Source organism: Choloepus didactylus, chromosome 4 (assembly GCF_015220235.1).
Source record: "Choloepus didactylus isolate mChoDid1 chromosome 4, mChoDid1.pri, whole genome shotgun sequence".
In the NCBI taxonomy this organism is placed as follows: domain Eukaryota; kingdom Metazoa; phylum Chordata; class Mammalia; order Pilosa; family Megalonychidae; genus Choloepus; species Choloepus didactylus.
Window position 1 is genome coordinate 181,655,610 of NC_051310.1, and position 18,353 is coordinate 181,673,962.

General features: G+C 37.7%; 2 protein-coding genes across 2 annotated transcripts in view; one reads left to right on the forward strand and one right to left on the reverse strand.

Annotated features, from left to right (window-relative positions):
* The window catches only part of KLHL28 (kelch like family member 28), a 33,669-nt gene extending 21,784 nt beyond the window's left edge, over positions 1–11,885 (reverse strand). Inside the window, exon 1 of the mRNA XM_037834920.1 lies at positions 11,447–11,885. The gene's annotated coding sequence lies outside the window, so the exon portion shown is untranslated. The remainder of the gene's footprint in view (positions 1–11,446) is intronic.
* The window catches only part of TOGARAM1 (TOG array regulator of axonemal microtubules 1), a 124,228-nt gene continuing 117,648 nt past the window's right edge, over positions 11,774–18,353 (forward strand). Inside the window, exon 1 of the mRNA XM_037834917.1 lies at positions 11,774–14,056. Within this exon, the coding sequence (XP_037690845.1) occupies positions 12,017–14,056 (2,040 nt within the window). The 5' untranslated portion in view covers positions 11,774–12,016. The remainder of the gene's footprint in view (positions 14,057–18,353) is intronic.

Sequence of the window (18,353 nt, forward strand, 5' to 3'; positions counted from 1 at the left end):
GAAAGCACAGAAGCTGCAGATGAGAGACAGTCTGAAGATGGCCATTGAAAGCAGACTTTTGCTCCGGAGAAGCTAAGAAAGGACAAAAACCCCAAGTGCAACTAAGAGTGACATTTTTGAGGAGCTGAAGCCTAGAGAGGAACATCCTGGGAGAAAGCCATTTTGAAACCAGAACTTTGGAGCAGATGCCAGCCACGTGCCTTCCCAGCTAACAGAGGTTTTCCGAACGCCACTGACCATCTTCCAGTGAAGATACCCAATTGCTGATGTGTTTGTTACCTTGGACACTTTACGGCCTTAAGACTGTAACTGTGTAACCAAATAAACCCATTTTTATAAAAGCCAATCCATCTCTGGTGTTTTGCATTCCGGAAGCATTAGCAAACCAGAACAGGGATTTAAATTTTATTGCTAAAAGTTAAAGTTAAATCTGCTTGAGAGGTATTCATCTTTTTATGTTGCATACCTTCTTCACTTCTAGATAAGAAATCCACTCTGTACTGCCGACATTCTGGAAAACACTAGGTATTGTAGAATTGATTGTTAAGTTAATGAGTTACTGGTTAGAATCATTTTTAGTATAAAAAGGAATCATTTTGTTATAGATCTTTCTCATATTAAACATTTTTATGCAACTAATCCAAGACTGGTAAATTACCATTAACATATAATATGAAGGCATGACGCAGTTTAGATTTGTAAATATACATTAATCCATATATACACACACACATAACACATTAACATTCACAAATACATGTATCTGAGTATGCATGATTGATACAGACAGACAGACAGATAGATCCAGACATGTGGTATAGACTGATTTTAAAAGACTGGACTCTGGAATCAGGCTACCTGGATTAGAACATTGTCTGTACTATTTAATAGCTATATGACCCTGGGAACCTGAAGTCTCACTTTTCCCATCTGTAAAACACAGGCAGATGAAAACAGTACCAAAAAAACAGTAGCAAATATCCTTTTCTATGAGTTGGCACATAGCACTAAATAATTGTTAGACACTATTCATTATCATCATTATTATCCATAAAAAGGCTTGGTTTTTGCCAACTAAACCTCATATGACTCCCTCTGATGCCTACCAATAAAGGAACAAAGTTTACTATTGTCAAGCTCAGACATAAAACCAAGGCAAGGTCAAGGACTAACTGATTTGATCAATAAAGATACAAGCCACTTTTAGATTTAGACAGGTTTTTTTTTTTTTTTTCTTACTTATAAAGACAGCGAAAACAAGAGCTAAAGGTACTAGCAACCCAAGTCCTTATCCCACACACCAAAAAGTATGACACGGAAACAACGAGGGCTGCAACACAACACAAGCTGATGAAAAGGATACCAATCTAGATTGCAGCTAAGCAGTTTTATACTCTACAGCTCTATTTTGAGGTGGGCAGACCTCATACCTCATCATAATTAGGCAGGCAAAGTCTATCTCATGACAGTCTGTCCCATGACAGACTCTCGGTGACAACAGAGAGGCCAGTGGGAAACGGCCTCCTAGAAGCTCCTTAAGAGTTATTCCATCCTCTTGTGTTCCTGAACCATCACACAGGGTTCCTCTAAGACTCATATAAGCTATGGTCCCAAGGTTCAAGCCTTTGCGTATACATATAGACAAATGCACCATGGCAGAAGCATTTCTCATGCAGGGAAATTACAAGTGTAGTGTATTCCTAAAGTACTTCTTTTTCTCACTTTCTTAGATCTGTGTTCTTAAAATATTTGTTTTCAAATATTTTGTCTATTCTGAATAAGTGAAACAGTTTATTCACTAGAACTACTAGAAAAACTGCCCAAAGGGCATGCACATATAAAGATACACCCATACTAAATTTAAGTAAAGAAACTGTACTTTTTATGCATAACCAAAACAATTCCAAATCAAAACTTTAAAAAGTCAAGGCAAAACTAAGGAACTTAAAATGAATTACACTAGAGGTATGCCATCATTGTTCTTAAAATTTCTAATTTGATTCCTTGCCTCGCTCAAGAAATATGACAAAAGAAAACCATAAAACTTTAACTTTTTCAAATGCAGAGCTTTAAAACAGTGATTCTCAAAATATAGTCTCTGGACCAATAGCATCAGCATTCCCCGGCAATGTGCTAGAACTACAAATCAGAAACTGAGGAAGGTGAGGTCTAGAGGGGGATATGACAAAGCAATCTGTTTAAAGCCCAGGCAATTCTTATGCACGCTAAAGTGTGAGAACCAGTGAAAGTATTTCCAGTCACAAGGGCAACTACTTAAAAAGTACTGCAAATTATAGTTGTAATTCCTTCAAATTTATAAATTAAAATTGTGATGATATTTGGTTCTCAGTTATTTACCCATAAATGGCTAAAAATAACTCAAAGAAGCAATAATTTTTAATCCTTAAAATCCTACCTTTTTAGATAACAAAACTTTTTAGATAAATAAAAGTTTTAAAACATTATTCTCCTATCACATCAGGAGAATTGCAAAGTTCATCCTTTAAAATCTATAGGCACACGAATTTTCCTGACTCCATCTGCTAGTGGTGCCAAGTTGACACAGAATCGTTTTCTTGCTCCTGGGACTGCTGTGTACGTGGTGCTCAAATGCAAAGGCTGATGCTGGGAACTTCCAACCCAGGTAATCCTATCCCTGGAAATTTTATATACTCACCTCCAAGGATTATGATACTGAGTATTAATTCCTATACTGGCTCTGCACAGGCTCCAAAAACCTGGTTAGGGCCTCACTGGGCAAACTAAACCAATACTAACATTCCTGTTCTAAAACTCTAATTATTTGGCTCTCTTTTCTGATATGAAAATGGAGAAGAATTTGACATAACCCAGGAAAGACTGGAGGAGGTTATTACAGAGTTGAAAATGGTCACCTTAATTGTTCTTCCAAGAGCAGGGAAGATCAAACCTGCACTACCCTAGGTAGACAGGTAAGAAATTCTTAGGAAAAAAACCTGAGAGGGGAAAAGTCAATGCTAAAATACTCCTAGACTGAGTAATGCAGGATAAGTAGGGTCTTCCAGTTTTCACAGCATTCCCCCTAGAATGTAATTCCACACTCTCTCACCATAGGATAGATCTTCACATGGAGGACACTGCGCAGTGGAGAGGCCTGGACAAAACAACAAATATTTTCAGGGGATGAACACTAAGGGCCACCTTGAAGAAAAAACAAAACAAGCAAAAGTTGACAAGAACATGGTTTAACAAGGCAAGGCTGTATACCAGGTAGAATTCAGATCAACAGATGAACAGACAAACCAGAATTAATATGTTCAAATGACCAAAGTCCTTATAGCAGTGGAGCCAGTACATACCATTTTTGGAATTTCTTTCAATAGGTCTAGTTCACTTCACATGAAATGGAAGAAAGTCATCCTTATTGCTTTAGAGTACCACATCGTTTTTTGATTAAACAAAAAGGTATTATTACCCAGCCTGATCACCCATTTTATTTATCCGACATGCCTGGCTATTAAACAAAGAAACAAAATTTATGCATATATAAGTAGTAAAACTACAGAGAAAAGTGAGGAAGAGACTACCATAAAAGTCAGAAGAATGTTTAGCTTTAAAGGGGAGGGGGGCTGAGGTTGGGAGGGGACAGGTCGGGACTGGGTTCTGGGCAGTGCCAGCAACATTCTTTTTCTTGAGCAAAGTGGCAATTATATGGGTATCTGCTTTATAATCATTTGTTAACTGTACATTTATGCTTTAGACATTGTTCTAAATGTGTCCTATTTCACAATACAGAAGATTAAAAGAAAAAAAAAAACATATAAAAACACCCCGCCCAACCAAAAATGACCCTATCATTACAAACAGTTTTGCACTAACAGTTTCTTTTATCTCAATAAAACTCTGTGTAGTATGCAGAAGGAAGGTCAAGCATCATGGAAAGCAGGAAAGAACAGTGAGTACAAGTATGAATTGTAGAACAAAGAGATTTGAGATCAAGCCTACCTTTGACTACTTAATAGTTGTACGACCTTAGGATAATTGCTTATTCTAAACTTTGCATTTGTAAAAGGAGTATCATATACTTACCTCAGAGGATTGTTATGGATTAAATAGGATTAAATGAGAATGTTTGTAAGGAAAAACAGACCAATGGAGTAGAATGGAAAATCCAGAAATAGATCCAATTAAATATGCAAATTTAGTATTTGAAATGTAAAAGCAAAAGAATACCTTGTTTCTTATTTTTCATACTTCAGAGACCAAGAGTCAACTGACCAAGACTTTTAAAACAACCCTGATGTCCACCAATGAAAGAATGGTTGAAAATGTACCATACCAATACTATGGGTCAATAATGGGGGGGGGGGCAGGAATAAGGGGTCATAAGGGGTATAGGAGGATTCAGGTTTCTTTTTTACTTTTATTTCTTTTATGGAGTAATGAAAATGTTTTACAATCGATCATGGGGATGTGTGCACAATTATGTGATGATACTGTGAGCCAATGACTGTATATTTTGGATGGTTTGTATGGTATGTGAATATATCTCAATAAAACTGCATTTAAAAAAGAATGGTTGAATAAACTATGATACACCCATGCATTGGAGTATTATGCAGCTGTGAAAAAGAATGAGGGGTATCTCTATATATAATTCTGCAGTTATCTCCCCAATTCAAGCAGGGGGGAGAAAAGTGAGTACAATATGTCACCATTTATCTAATAAAGGGGAAGATATAAATAAATAAATATATATATATCCACTTAGATTAAAAAATAAGAAATAGTAAACAGAGTAGATAAAATCTAGACATCTTTAAATATAGTGTTTTATAGATTTGACTATAAATATAGATTTGGAATCAGGAATGTATTTTACATAATTTTGAAACAAAACAATCTGAAAAACAAAATCCGTAAGAACTCTGAAAATAAAATGAATCCAATATACATGTACTTAGTGGCCTAAACACACAAAATGGAACTATTCCAAATAAATTCAAGAGTAATTTGCCCATCCCTAGTGAGATGGATATACAAGAAAGAGAGAAAGAACAAGAGTGAGAGTCAGAGTAAGAGAGAGAAGGAAAGAGAGAAAGAAAGAAAATCTTTAACTGTTTCCAATAATCATACTGCTGGTGATGGTGTTATTTGTATACTGAGACTGTTGTGTGTTTATTAATGAATGAAGTCAATGAGTAATTACATGATATACAAATTCTATCACCCCCCAGGGTCACTGTGATCTGGGATTCTTATTATGGAAGAAAAGAGATAAGGATGTGAGACTGAGACACTAAATTATAAACCTTATAGTCCTGAATTTGAACTGAAAATACCAGAATAAATATATATGAACATAATTTATATAAATTCATATATATAAAATTTTATATCTAGATTGTAAAATATATATAAAATATATTATTTCAAGGAAAAAATAAAGTATATTTCCTAGCTTTGTCTATTGAACAGGCCTAGAAACTATGACCAACCTTGCAGCAAAGAGCACTCCTAGCACCCAGACATGGTCCCTAAATACCATTTCCCTCAAAGGGAAGAGAACTCCACGGATAAAAGGCTGATTCCAGGCCTGAGACAGAAAATGTCAAGATAAATTTGTAATCTTTACATCCTAGGGAGTGAGAAAATTATCAGTGACTACTAGGGTCATATGGAAAACACTCAGAAGCCAAACTGAAGAGGCTGCCATTAGTTAAAGATGGGACAAACTGATCATCAATAATAAAACTGCATTGGATTAAAATGAAGATATGCTTAAATCCATGAGTTTATAATGGTAAGTAAAAAAAAAAAATCCTACTATGTCACCATTGTCCAAAGAACCAACTCATCATTTTGAAACCTAGTGAACAAAGGGAGAGAATCAAGCATTTATTGTGCCTTTCCTATACTAATTGTACCACCACTGGGTTACCAAACAAATGAGAAATTTCTCTATAGAAGCATTCTGGTTAATAAAGAAAGAAGGAATGACAGACATCACTATTTTGAACCCTTAATGGAGGTAGGCACTGATGATGAAGAGCTTCTAACCTCACACAAAGAGTGACAACCAGACATGAGGGCTTTCTGATGGAAGAACATAATACCAACTATGAGTATTCTTTCACCCTCCCCACTCCAAAATCAACACGAACCCAATCAACCTTCTAGATATAGAGATTAACTTACAGGAAATACAGAGAATGGAAAATGCATGTCAGACTATACCAGAGGGATGTAATTAGGAAAAAACATCCTGGCAGTGAGAAATTTCATGGACCAAACAATCCGCATTCTTCAACAAATAAACTGTAAGAAATAGAGAGCAAGCAAATGAACCTATAGAATAAAAGAGGCTTAAAAGACATATCAATCAAATGTGACCTGTTAATCACACATACATGTACGTGCACACACACATTTAATAGACAATTGGAAATGTGTACACTGATGGGATATAATTGATTATATTAACTAACCACTATTATTTTTTCAGGTTGAAAGATGGCATTATAGGTATGTTTTTAAGAGTTTTATCTTTTAAAATACATACTGAAATATCTGTAGATGAAATTATATACCAGGAATTTTGCATCAAAATATAGGATGGGAGAGTGGATGGGGATGACTGAAGATTGTTCATGAATTGATAACTGTTGAATCTGGTTGACATGTACATGGTTCATCATAATATTCTACTTTTTACATGTTTTTGTAAGTTTGCACAGTAAAAAAGTTTAAAAAAGAAAAGGAGAATATACGTAAAGCACCGAACTTAGTATAAGACTTACATACCAAGATCTTGAATTTCAGAGAGTTTAAATGAATTAAGATCACACACACCTAGTAAAAGACACTACCGAGTCAAGAATATTCTCTTAACCTTAGAACAATGTTCTCCACACATATATTCAAAAAGTTACAAAGAAAAACAGTGTTGAGCTGCTTAAAATATTTATTGAAGCAATTTATAATTGTTGCCACTTCTGAAAAGGCTAAATTACTCTGTAAAGAACCATCTAGAATAATTTTATTCCATTGTTATAATGTGCAAGGCACTGTTCTAAGCTTTTTACATGTATTAACTCCTTTTATCATCAGAGTAACACCATGAGATAGGTACTGTTACTAGTATTCTCATTTTACAGAAACTTGAGGCACAGAAAAATTAAGCGCAAGGCAAGATTTAAACCTTGGTAGTCTGTCTCCAGAGTTCTTAAAAACCATGTTATTAATTTTTATTCTTATTACTTTTGTGTGTGTGGTGATGAAAATGGTCAAAGATTAGTTTTGGTGATGGACACATGGCTACGTGATGGTGCCGTGAGCAGCTGATTGTACACTTTGTATGGCTGCATGGTGTGTGATATATCTCAATAAAATCGAATTGTTAAAAAAAACCACAAAACTATGTTATACTGCCTTACTATTAAATAAGCCCAATAATTTCTTAAACCTCTTACTAAAGTTTTGATGAGCCAAGAAAACGTTCAGAACAGAAGCCCAAATAGGATAGATAAATATATATAGTATATATTTCAAATATAGAAATATATCAGGGCTTTAAAATGAAATAAAGAGGGATTCATGGACAAACACTCCCTTTTATTTTTTATGTAATAACAGGTTTGATTCTCCTTCCCCCACAATCGTGCCATTTTTTTTCTTAATTTTGGGACCATAAAACAGACACTTTGGAATACTTTACTTTAAATCAAGGTAATTAGATTAGTTAATATTGAATACACAGCATCCATCTGTAGTTTTTAAATGCCACTTCTAATTATATTCTTGTTGTATAAATATACACAATATACAGATACTGTTAGATGAAATTAAAATAAAATCAGCCTTTCCATAGTCTACAGTAGCTTCACAATTATAGGTTCTGAAACCAAGCTAATAAAGGTAAAGCCATGAGTTTAGTAGCTACTTAACTGACACCCAAGCTACAAAGCAGAGGTGCTAAAATCAGTTGGGAGGCAATTATCTGCTTCCATATAAATATAGATCACAATGAGAGCAAATAATTGGTGAAGAGAAATGAGGATTGCTTTTTTAAAAATCCAGGCAAATATAAATTTTTCTGTACAAAATGTGATTTTTTGATATCAGGAGGACATTTTATCAAAGCTGCTTGTTTCTTAAATGTCTTTCTCTCTCAGTTCAACTTTCTCACAGAATAATTCAACTAATAATGACATATAATTTTATCAGTGAGCCTAAGGAACAAATTGGCATATTTTCTTTTTTTCTAGATTGACTTTTATTATATCTGGAGAAACAAAAGTAAAATTAGAAGCCTGTCATAACATGAATCATTATAACTTGGATTCAGAAATAACGCAGAAGAAATCAAATCCCTAAAGCGGCACTGCATACAGTGAAAGCTCTAACTTACATAATTAACCCTGTCCCTGAAAAAGTGGTTGCAATGGATGTGAAATCCTGTTAACTTACACAGACGAATGCTTACAATGTAACAGAAATCGGGTTTTTCTTTAAAATTACAGTTTGACTCAGAAGAGAAATGCTTGGAACATAAACCTAATTAGATGAAAACACATCACTGATATACATCAAGAAAATCTATTTAATTCTACATATATATAAATAAGCTTATAATTTCTTAACCTTAAAGTTTGATTCACACAAGAAACTAAAAAGGTTTAGAAACCCAAAAGGGTATATCAAAATGTATATATCCAGAAAATACATAATAAAAGAGATGAATGATTAATTTTGCAAAAATCTAATTTTATCCTATAATTTCAATACTCTCTCCCGTCAAAACTTTTCCAAAGCTCTAGGCAAGTAGCTAAATTAACTAATTTGAGTTTTATTTTCTTTCTCTGCCCAATTACTCTCCAGTGGAAACACCTATAAAATGTGCCATAGTATAAACATAAAGATGTAACCTCAAAAAACTGTTGTAAGGTTTAAGTGATTCACTATTCATTAAGTGCCCACCACTGCTTCTGGCACTTAGCAAACAATAAATAGTAGTATTAATGTAATTAACTGCTAATATTAATAGCACCCTTCATTTGCATAGTATTTCTTCACAATAACCTCTCAAAAGTTATAAAATTCTTGATAGTTTACAGAAACTACACTGAATTCCATTATTTCTGGATATCTACAAAATTGGAGTAAGGACACAGAAAAAATTATAGTGGCTAATCCAACTAGCTAATAACTTATCTCTGTCCATAGAAATAAAGGATGTTTTTACGGCATCTTTAAATCAGCTCAAAATATTAAAGTATGTATTACAAACATTCCTGTAATCCATTAATTTCACTAAACTCTTGAAACTTCCAACTTATTTACCTGAATTTGTTATATTCAATGTATCCTTACTATCCTCTTCCAACTTTCAGCAGTGTATTATAGACCAACAATCTGGAATGTGTTACTCTTTTCCCTATCTATATATATAATTAGATACAAAATGTTTTTATAGTCAATACACAAGGGGTCCCTAGGATTCAAGAATAAGACTTTTTTAAAAAACTGCTTTTAATAGAAACAAAAAAAATCCATTAAATGGATGATATTTATCTTCCACAAAATAACACTAAAAGAGAATTAGATAACGTGATGCTGATGAGGTCCCATATCTTAACTATCCACTGCAGAGACTAAGGCATCTTCTAGTCTTCATCAAGAAGACTAAAGTAACAGATGTAACATAAATTGCAATGTGTAAGGTAGTGAGCTGCAGGGACCTGAGAAAAAGAAGGGTCAAAATGACTCCTCTTACTCTGTTTCAAAGAAAAAAAACATGATAACTGGTTGGTGAAAGAATCCAGGTCTCTTGAAGAGTATTCTCTATAGAGACAAGGGATCATTCTTAAGCTTTTACCATACCTTGATGAAATATCACTCAAGTTTTCCAAGTTCTTTTTCTTTGATTCCATGTTCACCACACAAACTTCTACTTATTAATTTAGTTTCCCAAGTTATTAAGATACAGGAAAGAGAGCACTGGATTTTTAATCTGAAAATTCTGATCAATGTTAAGAGTTATCTTCTATTTCAACATAAACTGGTATTCTAATTTATACATTCTAATGTGTACATCATACTTGTTAGTTTAGCTTGAATCGGGTTCCTGAAATCTGAGCATACATGAATAAAAGTATAAATTGAGCTCTTATGGTTGGAAATATGAGAATTAGACACTCCTCATTGACAACTTCCACAATCATCTCTTGGTCTTCACTCTTCTTCGCCCCAAAATAAAATCTTTTTTTTTCTTTTTGGCCTGGTCTATTGAAACATGCTAGCAAAATCAAATTTAGGCAGATTCAATAAACATCAAAATGATTAATTAAAATCGAAATAACAGCCTAGAATTTTAAACCAAAACATGCTTACATAAGCCTCATTTACATTAACACTGTATTTCCCAAAGACAAAAGAAACCTAGGATATTCAAGTTGCGCTTTAAGGGCAACACTCAAATATTATTTTTGAACTTGCATCAGCCAGAAACATTTCTTATTTAGTAGTTTAGCATATGTGACTCAATTATTTCAAGATTAAAAAATTTAAGAAGCACCTCATCTGGTACAGAGCTAGATAGGAACACTTGCATTTGAAGTTTATAAATTTGGGACTTGAAGTGATACTCAGACTTTTTCCACTGAGCCATTCAAAAGTAATTCTTTCAAAAAATGCTCTTCCACGCTCCAAAAAAAATCAACCTCAAACCAGACACTTCAGCTCTTCAATTGTGGCCCATTTTCCCAAATCCTCAGTTCGCCTAAAACAAAGAAATGTCTACTATCAGCTCTAAATCCCTAGGGCGGAATTCTCTTAGGAACGTGATGCTAAGAACTTCATCCGCAACTGAAATTGTCTTTGCAATCTCCGTCTCTAGGAGACTGAAAAGCTGCAGAGACGCGTGAGGATCCTGTAGGGAGGCGGCGGTAGAGCAAGGAGAAAGGGGCATATAGTCAGTCACACAGAGGAAAGAGCTGCTTTAGAAGGAAAGACTTTAAAAACGGGTAAAGGGGAGGCGACAAGCTAGAGAAAAAAACAGTTATCTTCAGGCTATGTACATTTCAAAGAGAACTTAAAGTGATGGTGGAAAAGGAAAAAAAAAAAGTGACAGAAAACCATTAACCCTCCACGGCCCGAAGGTAAGATAAGATAAGGAAGGAACAGAAAGGAGAGTAAGAGCCCCAAATGCCAGGATTTGAAATAGTCCGCGAGCTATCAGGCTGTCCTAGGTCCGGATCTCCTGTCCGGACAAACGATGGCAAGTGCAAAGTATCGCACTTATTCCGGGTTCTAGGTTACAAGGGTAACGAGCCCAGCACCAAAAAGATGTCGCCTCTCTCCCTGCTTGCTCCGGTTCATTCCTTTACGTCTCACTCTAGCACCAGCAGCAAGCCCGGCAAAAATCTGCCAACGCCTGCGTCGCAGAAGCACGGCATAAGGAAAATACCTGAGTCCCAGGAATCACGCTGGCAGCGACAAGAAGAGGAGGAGCCGTGGACAACTGGAGGCCAGGATGGAGCCTCACTTGCCTCGGATCAAAACCCAACTCTTAGAGGTGGGGCGGGGAACTTCCGTCCCGAGCAAGAGACTCGTCATTTCCTTCACCCCTCCTTCCCTTCTCTGCCCTAGCGACGTTCGTAACGTGTCTGACTTCCTCTTCCAGGAGACTTGTCTAGTCTTAACACCTGACGTGGACTACATGTCCCAGCGTTCATCACGGCCGGTTGATTTCCGGGTCAAGAGGTCCGCAGAGGGTAAATCACCATGGAAGCGATCGGTTTGGCCACGTGGTGCCCTTGGTTACGCCCGGTGGCAGCTGTGGGGTCTGGGGCCCACGCGGGGGCCATTTTGTCGAAGGCTCTCTTTCAGAGCCGGGGGCGGCTTGGCAGCTGGCCGAAGCTGTTCCTTTTCCTCCTTTGCAGCTTTCGGCCTGGAGGGGAACAGGAAGGCTGGGCTCCATCGAGCCCTTCAGCAACTGCAATGGTTCCCATCAGCCACCGCCACCTAACGACCCTCCATGGCGGCTGCGCCCTCCTCTCTGCTCCTGCCGTCCCCTCCCCCCGCTCGCTGTGTCTATCGCCCCCAGAACTGCAGTTGGCTTTCCACCCCAGAAACCGATGAAAGTCGAATTGGCGGCACCATGAGAGGAGAGAAAACCTACTGCTGCCGCGGAGCTGCTGGCGACCACGGTCCCTGCCCCCCGACACCTCCTCTGGCATCGACCCTCTTGATGCCCGCGGAGGCAGTCTCAAGTAGCTGGTCTGGGTCTGGAGGTGGTTTCTCAGGGGGAGATGAAGAGGACGCTCGGCTTCTTCAACTTCGCACAGCGCCGGATCCTTCCGAGGCTTTCCGGGCTTTGCAGGCTGCTTTACCGCGGCGGGGCGGTAGACTTGGCTTCCCCCGACGGAAGGAAGCGTTGTATCGAGCCTTAGGCCGAGTTCTTGTGGAAGGTGGTAGTGATGAGAAACGACTTTGCTTGCAGCTTATCTGGGACGTCCTCCGCGGTCAGGGGGAGGCAGGCCAGCTGGAAGAGGCCTTTAGCTTAGCACTTTTGCCTCAACTAGTTGTCTTCTTACGAGAAGAGAATTCAGCCTTGCAGAAAGATGCTCTGCAGATTTTGCATGTATGTCTGAAACGTAGTTCTGGCCAGGTGCTGAGAACGCTTATACAACAAGGACTGGAAAGTACGGATGCCCGGCTTAGAGCTTCCACAGCACTACTGCTCCCTATCTTGCTTACTCCTGAGGATTTGTTGCTTGGCCTAGATCTCACTGAGGTGATAATATCCTTAGCCCGAAAGCTTGGCGATCAGGAGATAGAAGAAGAAGTTGAGACAGCTTTCTCTGCACTTCAACAAATTGGGGAACGACTTGGCCAAGAGAGGTTTCAATCCTACATCTCACGCCTGCCGTCTGCTCTGAGGAGACACTACAATCGCCGCCTGGAGTCCCAATTTGGAAGTCAGGTTCCTTATTATTTGGAACTTGAAGCCTCTGGATTTCCTGAGGCTCCCCTTCCCTCTGCAGGGACTCTTTGCAACAGCAATCTTAAATTTGGGATCATTCCTCAGGAGCTACATTCAAGATTGTTAGATCAGGAAGACTATAAGAACCGGACTCAGGCCGTTGAAGAACTAAAACAGGTGCTGGTAAGATTTGTCCCTAGTTCTACCCCTAATTCTAGTCTTGTCGGTTTCATTAGCTTGCTGTATAATTTGTTAGACGATTCTAACTTCAGAGTGGTCCATGGCACACTTCAGGTCTTGCATTTACTGGTTATTCGCCTTGGACAGCAGGTACAACAGTTCTTGGGACCAGTTATAGCAGCTTCTGTCAAAGTGCTGGCAGACAACAAGTTGGTGATCAAGCAAGAATACATGAAAATCTTTCTCAAACTGATGAAGGAAGTAGGTCCTCAACAGGTGCTTTGTTTACTCCTGGAACATCTTAAGCATAAGCATTCCAGAGTGAGAGAGGAGGTGGTGAATATTTGCATCTGCTCTCTCCTGACCTATCCCAGTGAGGACTTTGACTTACCTAAATTGTCTTTTGAACTTGCCCCAGCTCTTGTGGATAGTAAACGCAGGGTACGCCAAGCAGCCCTAGAAGCTTTTGCTGTGTTGGCATCATCAATGGGCTCAGGTAAAACCAGTGTCCTTTTCAAAGCTGTGGATACTGTTGAACTTCAAGATAATGGAGATGGAGTGATGAATGCTGTGCAGGCCAGATTGGCTAGGAAAACCCTCCCAAGGCTAACAGAACATGGATTTGTGGAATATGCAATACTTATGCCATCTTCTGCACAGGGTAGGTCAAGCCTTTTGGCACATGGAGCAGATACTGACTGGCTTTTGGCTGGTAACAGAACTCAGAGTGCCCACTGTCACTGTGGTGACCACACGAGGGATAGCATGCAGATTTATGGATCTTACAGTCCAACTGTCTGTACCCGAAGAGTGTTAAGTGCAGGAAAAGGAAAAAATAAATTACCATGGGAAAATGAGCAGCCTGGAGTCATGGGAGAAAACCAGACCTCCAATTCCAAGGATATAGAGCAGGTATGCATCTTCTCTGATTTTTTTTCATTTGAAATTGTGAAACAATTTAAAATGAAAATATTTTTATTTGATGTGTAATCACTTACAGGTGAAGGTGCTTGAAGGTTATTTTGCTTGTTTTGTTTTGTTTTTTAGTTCTCAACCTTTTTCTGTTTATTTTTTTCATTCAGTTTTATTGAGATATATTCGCATACCATACAATCATCCATCCATGGTGTACAATCAGCTGTTCATTTTGCTTGTTTTTAAATCAGTTTGAATGGTGATGTGGCTATCCGTTATAATTGGACAGATCAGATAGGACCCTGTAATAGGATTCCTGCCTGATCGATTTGATCCAGTTTGATGCACAATGTAAATATAGACAATACCTGGATTTTAGTTTTGGCCTGTCACTTTGGGCATGGCACTTACACAACAAACACTGAGTACATAGTAAGTGCCATTAGCTAAAATCTGGGTATAAAGACAGTACTTATTCCTTGCAGATTAGGAACATCAGACCTTTAAACAGGCAGTTTCAAAATTGTTAAGGGCTAAAACAGAACTATGACAGAGTCCTGTGGGAATATTGAAGACCAGTAAAAAAAAAAAAAAAACAAAACCCCTTCAGAGATGTGACATTTGAACTGAGGTTTTCATATTGAAAATTCCAAATCTATAGATAAAAGAATAGTAGAATGAATGCCCAAATACTTCACCTATATTTACCAGTTGTCAACATTTTGCCATATTTGTGCCATATTTGCTGAGCCTTTTGAAAGTTGCAGGTATTTTGCCATTTCATTTTATTTAGGGTTCTAAATAATTCTGTATGTGTCCCCTAAGAATAAGGACATTCTCCCGTTTAACCACATGATCACACCGCAGAATATCAATAATAATTCAATAATATCTAATACATAGCCTGTATTTTAGTTTTTCCAGTTGTCTCAAAGGTGCATTTTATAGTTTTTGTTTTAATTTTTTCATCCAGGATCCAATCAAGGTTCATGTGGTTAATACATCTCTTTCATGTAGAACAATACCTTTGCGTGTTTAGCTGTTTTTTCACAAAATTGACTTTTTTTGAAGAGTCTGGGGTAGTATATAATTTTTCTGATTGTTTCCTCCTGATTAGATTTGAGACAAAAAATTTTTGGCAAGAACTGTTGTATAGGGGATATTGTAAACTTCACATTACATCACATCATGAATCATATATCAGGTTGTCCCACTATTGGTAATGCTACATTTCATCACTTGGTTAATGATGGTGATAGCCAAATCTCTGCATTGTAAGCTCTATTTTCCTCCTTATTATTAGCAGATAATCTGTAGGGTGCTACTTTGAGACCCTGTAATGCCCTAATGACATTTCATCCACTGTTCTTAACATCCACTTAATGATTCTTGACTGTATCATTTATTACACTGGGAGTTACATAAAGGGTGACTTTAAAAAAAATCTAACATTTCTTCTATATTTGTTCCTTGACATTCTTTTTTATTCTATGCGTCATAACTAAGTATATCAGTATTCTTTGCGACGTTAAACTAGTCCCAGTTTGATCAGTGACAGGCTCCTTTGTACTTTTGACATGACTCCATTAGTCTTTGAGCAATTCCTTAATTTAAACATAACATGATGCCAGGCTTACTGTGTACTTTTCTTCCCCCAGACCTTAAATCAGCCATTTCTTCAAGGAGCCCTAGAAAAACCAGTCTGAATATAGAAGTGCTACTCCTTGCTACTGCCTGCCATTGCATATCTACCCTTTCAGTAGACAGAGCCAGCAGATACTTTTTTTAAAAAATGAGTCCATACTGATATTTCCAATTCAAATCCAGCATGACAGGATTCTTCCTCATCTTTCTTTATTCTCTGTAAACCTATTTGTAAACCTCTTCTCCCATGGTAAAACCCTGGTTCTCAATATCAGTCATATTTACTCATATGCTGTATCCTACAATACCCCAAAAATAATTACTTAACCAATAATCCATCAACTAGATTTTTTTACATTTCTTTTTATGCTTAGACTTATCCCATAGTTAGACTTGTATGTTGAAACTTTTAAAAAATTTTTCTCTGAATTTTTATGGTTCAAACATTGTGTTAAAAGATGAAAAGAAATTTGCCAAGTGTAAATGGGTTCCAGTGGATTTCAAGCTGAAGGAATAGCATGTCTGAAGACACGTGAGTTATGAAAGTACTTAGCAAATTAATAAGAGAAAGGTGAGTTTCTGTCTGGCTGACACAGGGGGTCCAATAGGAAGTAGCAGAAGATGACACTGGAGATGTAGACAGGAGCAAAGTATGGAGATCATTTTTGCAAATAAGGAATTTGGACTTTTTGCAGTAGGCTTCAGATCTCTTCAGTGATGGAGGTGAATTAAGTGTTCTCTATAGTTCCTTCCAGTTTCAAAATTTGAAGACATTTTGAAATAATTTTTAGATTTAGTAAAAATAAATTGGATATAAAAATTGAAGAGGTCTAATTCAGGCTCTTACTGCACCAAGTATTACCTGACATATTTATAAGAGTTTTGTACTTAAAATATTTTAATGGCCCTCAAATTTTGTTTGAAATATCAAATCAGTTTTTCCTGGGGTTACTCTTGTAGACTGTAACCATTACCCGGCAGTGAATGGTTTTCTGTAAAGATTGGTCTTTTTTTTTTTTCCAACAGATTGTTTTTTAGAGCAGTTGTAGGTTTACAGAAAAATTATGCACAAAGTAGGGAGTTCCCATGTACCTTCCCCCCAACCCCACAGTTTTCCCTAGTAATTAACATTTTCATTAGTATGATACATTTGCTACAATTGATAAACCAATATTATTAGAATTATATTATTAACTGAAGTACAGTTTACATTAGGGTTCACTCTTTTAAACATTGATCTTAACACTGCATGTTAGGTATCAAGTCCAAGATATCAGTGTATATGTTAAGATTCTGGTGCTGGCCCAAACACCAAGAATCTGAAAATAAGTTCATTTTCTGAAATGCTGGTGTAGACATATGTTGCTTTTGAAAGACGCTGCAGTGAAATTAAAATTTACCCAAGAAATTTAGTTATAATTACCTGCTCAGACACAGTGTGTATCTTGATGGAGGGCAGGGATTAAATATTTAATTTTTTTATGTGTGATGTCAGTTTGCAGCTTCCTTCCTTTTTTTTTTTTTTTTCCCTCCCATGTTTCATGGCCTTTCCTGTCTTTTCAGATTTTCCAAGAGTGACAGGTCATTTATTTCCAAGAATGTGCATGTAAAATTCAAAGTCAGATCAAATTCCTTGATTATTTTAAGAAATATATTTTCTATTTTAAACTGATGTATTGCTCCAAAGCAATAGTGGAATTAGTGTAAGTTTTAAATCTCAGGGCAACTACATTTCATATGAAAGAGCTGGGATAAATTTCTAGGAGCTAATTGTAATTGTTCATTATAAAAATTAGACCAGTCTTTATGCCCTAATTGTAATTAAAATTGTCCTTATATTTAATAGATGCTGAACTTGATAGGGTTCTTTTAGGATTTGTAGACCAATTGAAGTCCTTATCTCTAATTTATCAGATCTACAGCTTCGTGGAGTACACTTTCTCTAACTAACCAGCAGGTGGCGTCCACGAGCCACCTGTTCTCCACAAGCCAGTTCTCCCCTGCTTAGCCTTTTTCATGAGTGGGGGAGTGAGTCTTGTGGGGTCCAATTGGTGTACCAAGCTTGCGTGTGTAGTTGGTGTTGCCTGCCCTATATATGGGGCGTGTTTCTGGGCAGTCAGGGAGGGGGGGGGTGGCTCTAACAATCAAATCTCCCTGGTGATCCTAGAGTTTTAAAGCTGCTGCAATAGTCTAATCCTTCAGTTCAGTCCTGCCACAGTTTGTCCCTGCCACTGACCCACAAGTCCTTGGTATTGGCGTATGGCTCCTGAGACTTGCAAGTGGGCCCGTCTTCCAGGCCGTGCACCCCGGGTCCTCTGTTGAGGGATGACTGTGCTATGTCACAGGTGAGTGCCATCCCCCCAGGGTGGTTCTGGGCTGCTGAGCTGTGTAGGGAGGCTCCCAGTCTGCTGAAATGATGGCTGAATGGGGCTTTGTTAATTCACACTGCTCTACCTTCCCAACTCTGGGACAATCAGCTGAGGTTGCAGGGAAGGCTAATGTCCATGCCCAGTTTTGTGGTGTGTGCCTGTTATTTGAAGCACTTCCGTCACACTGGGTTGTCTGGGGCAGTTCTGGGCTATGGGGCTGGCGATGGGCAGGAGTGTTTCCTGTCCACCAGGATGATGGCTGTGAGCGGACACCCCCCTTT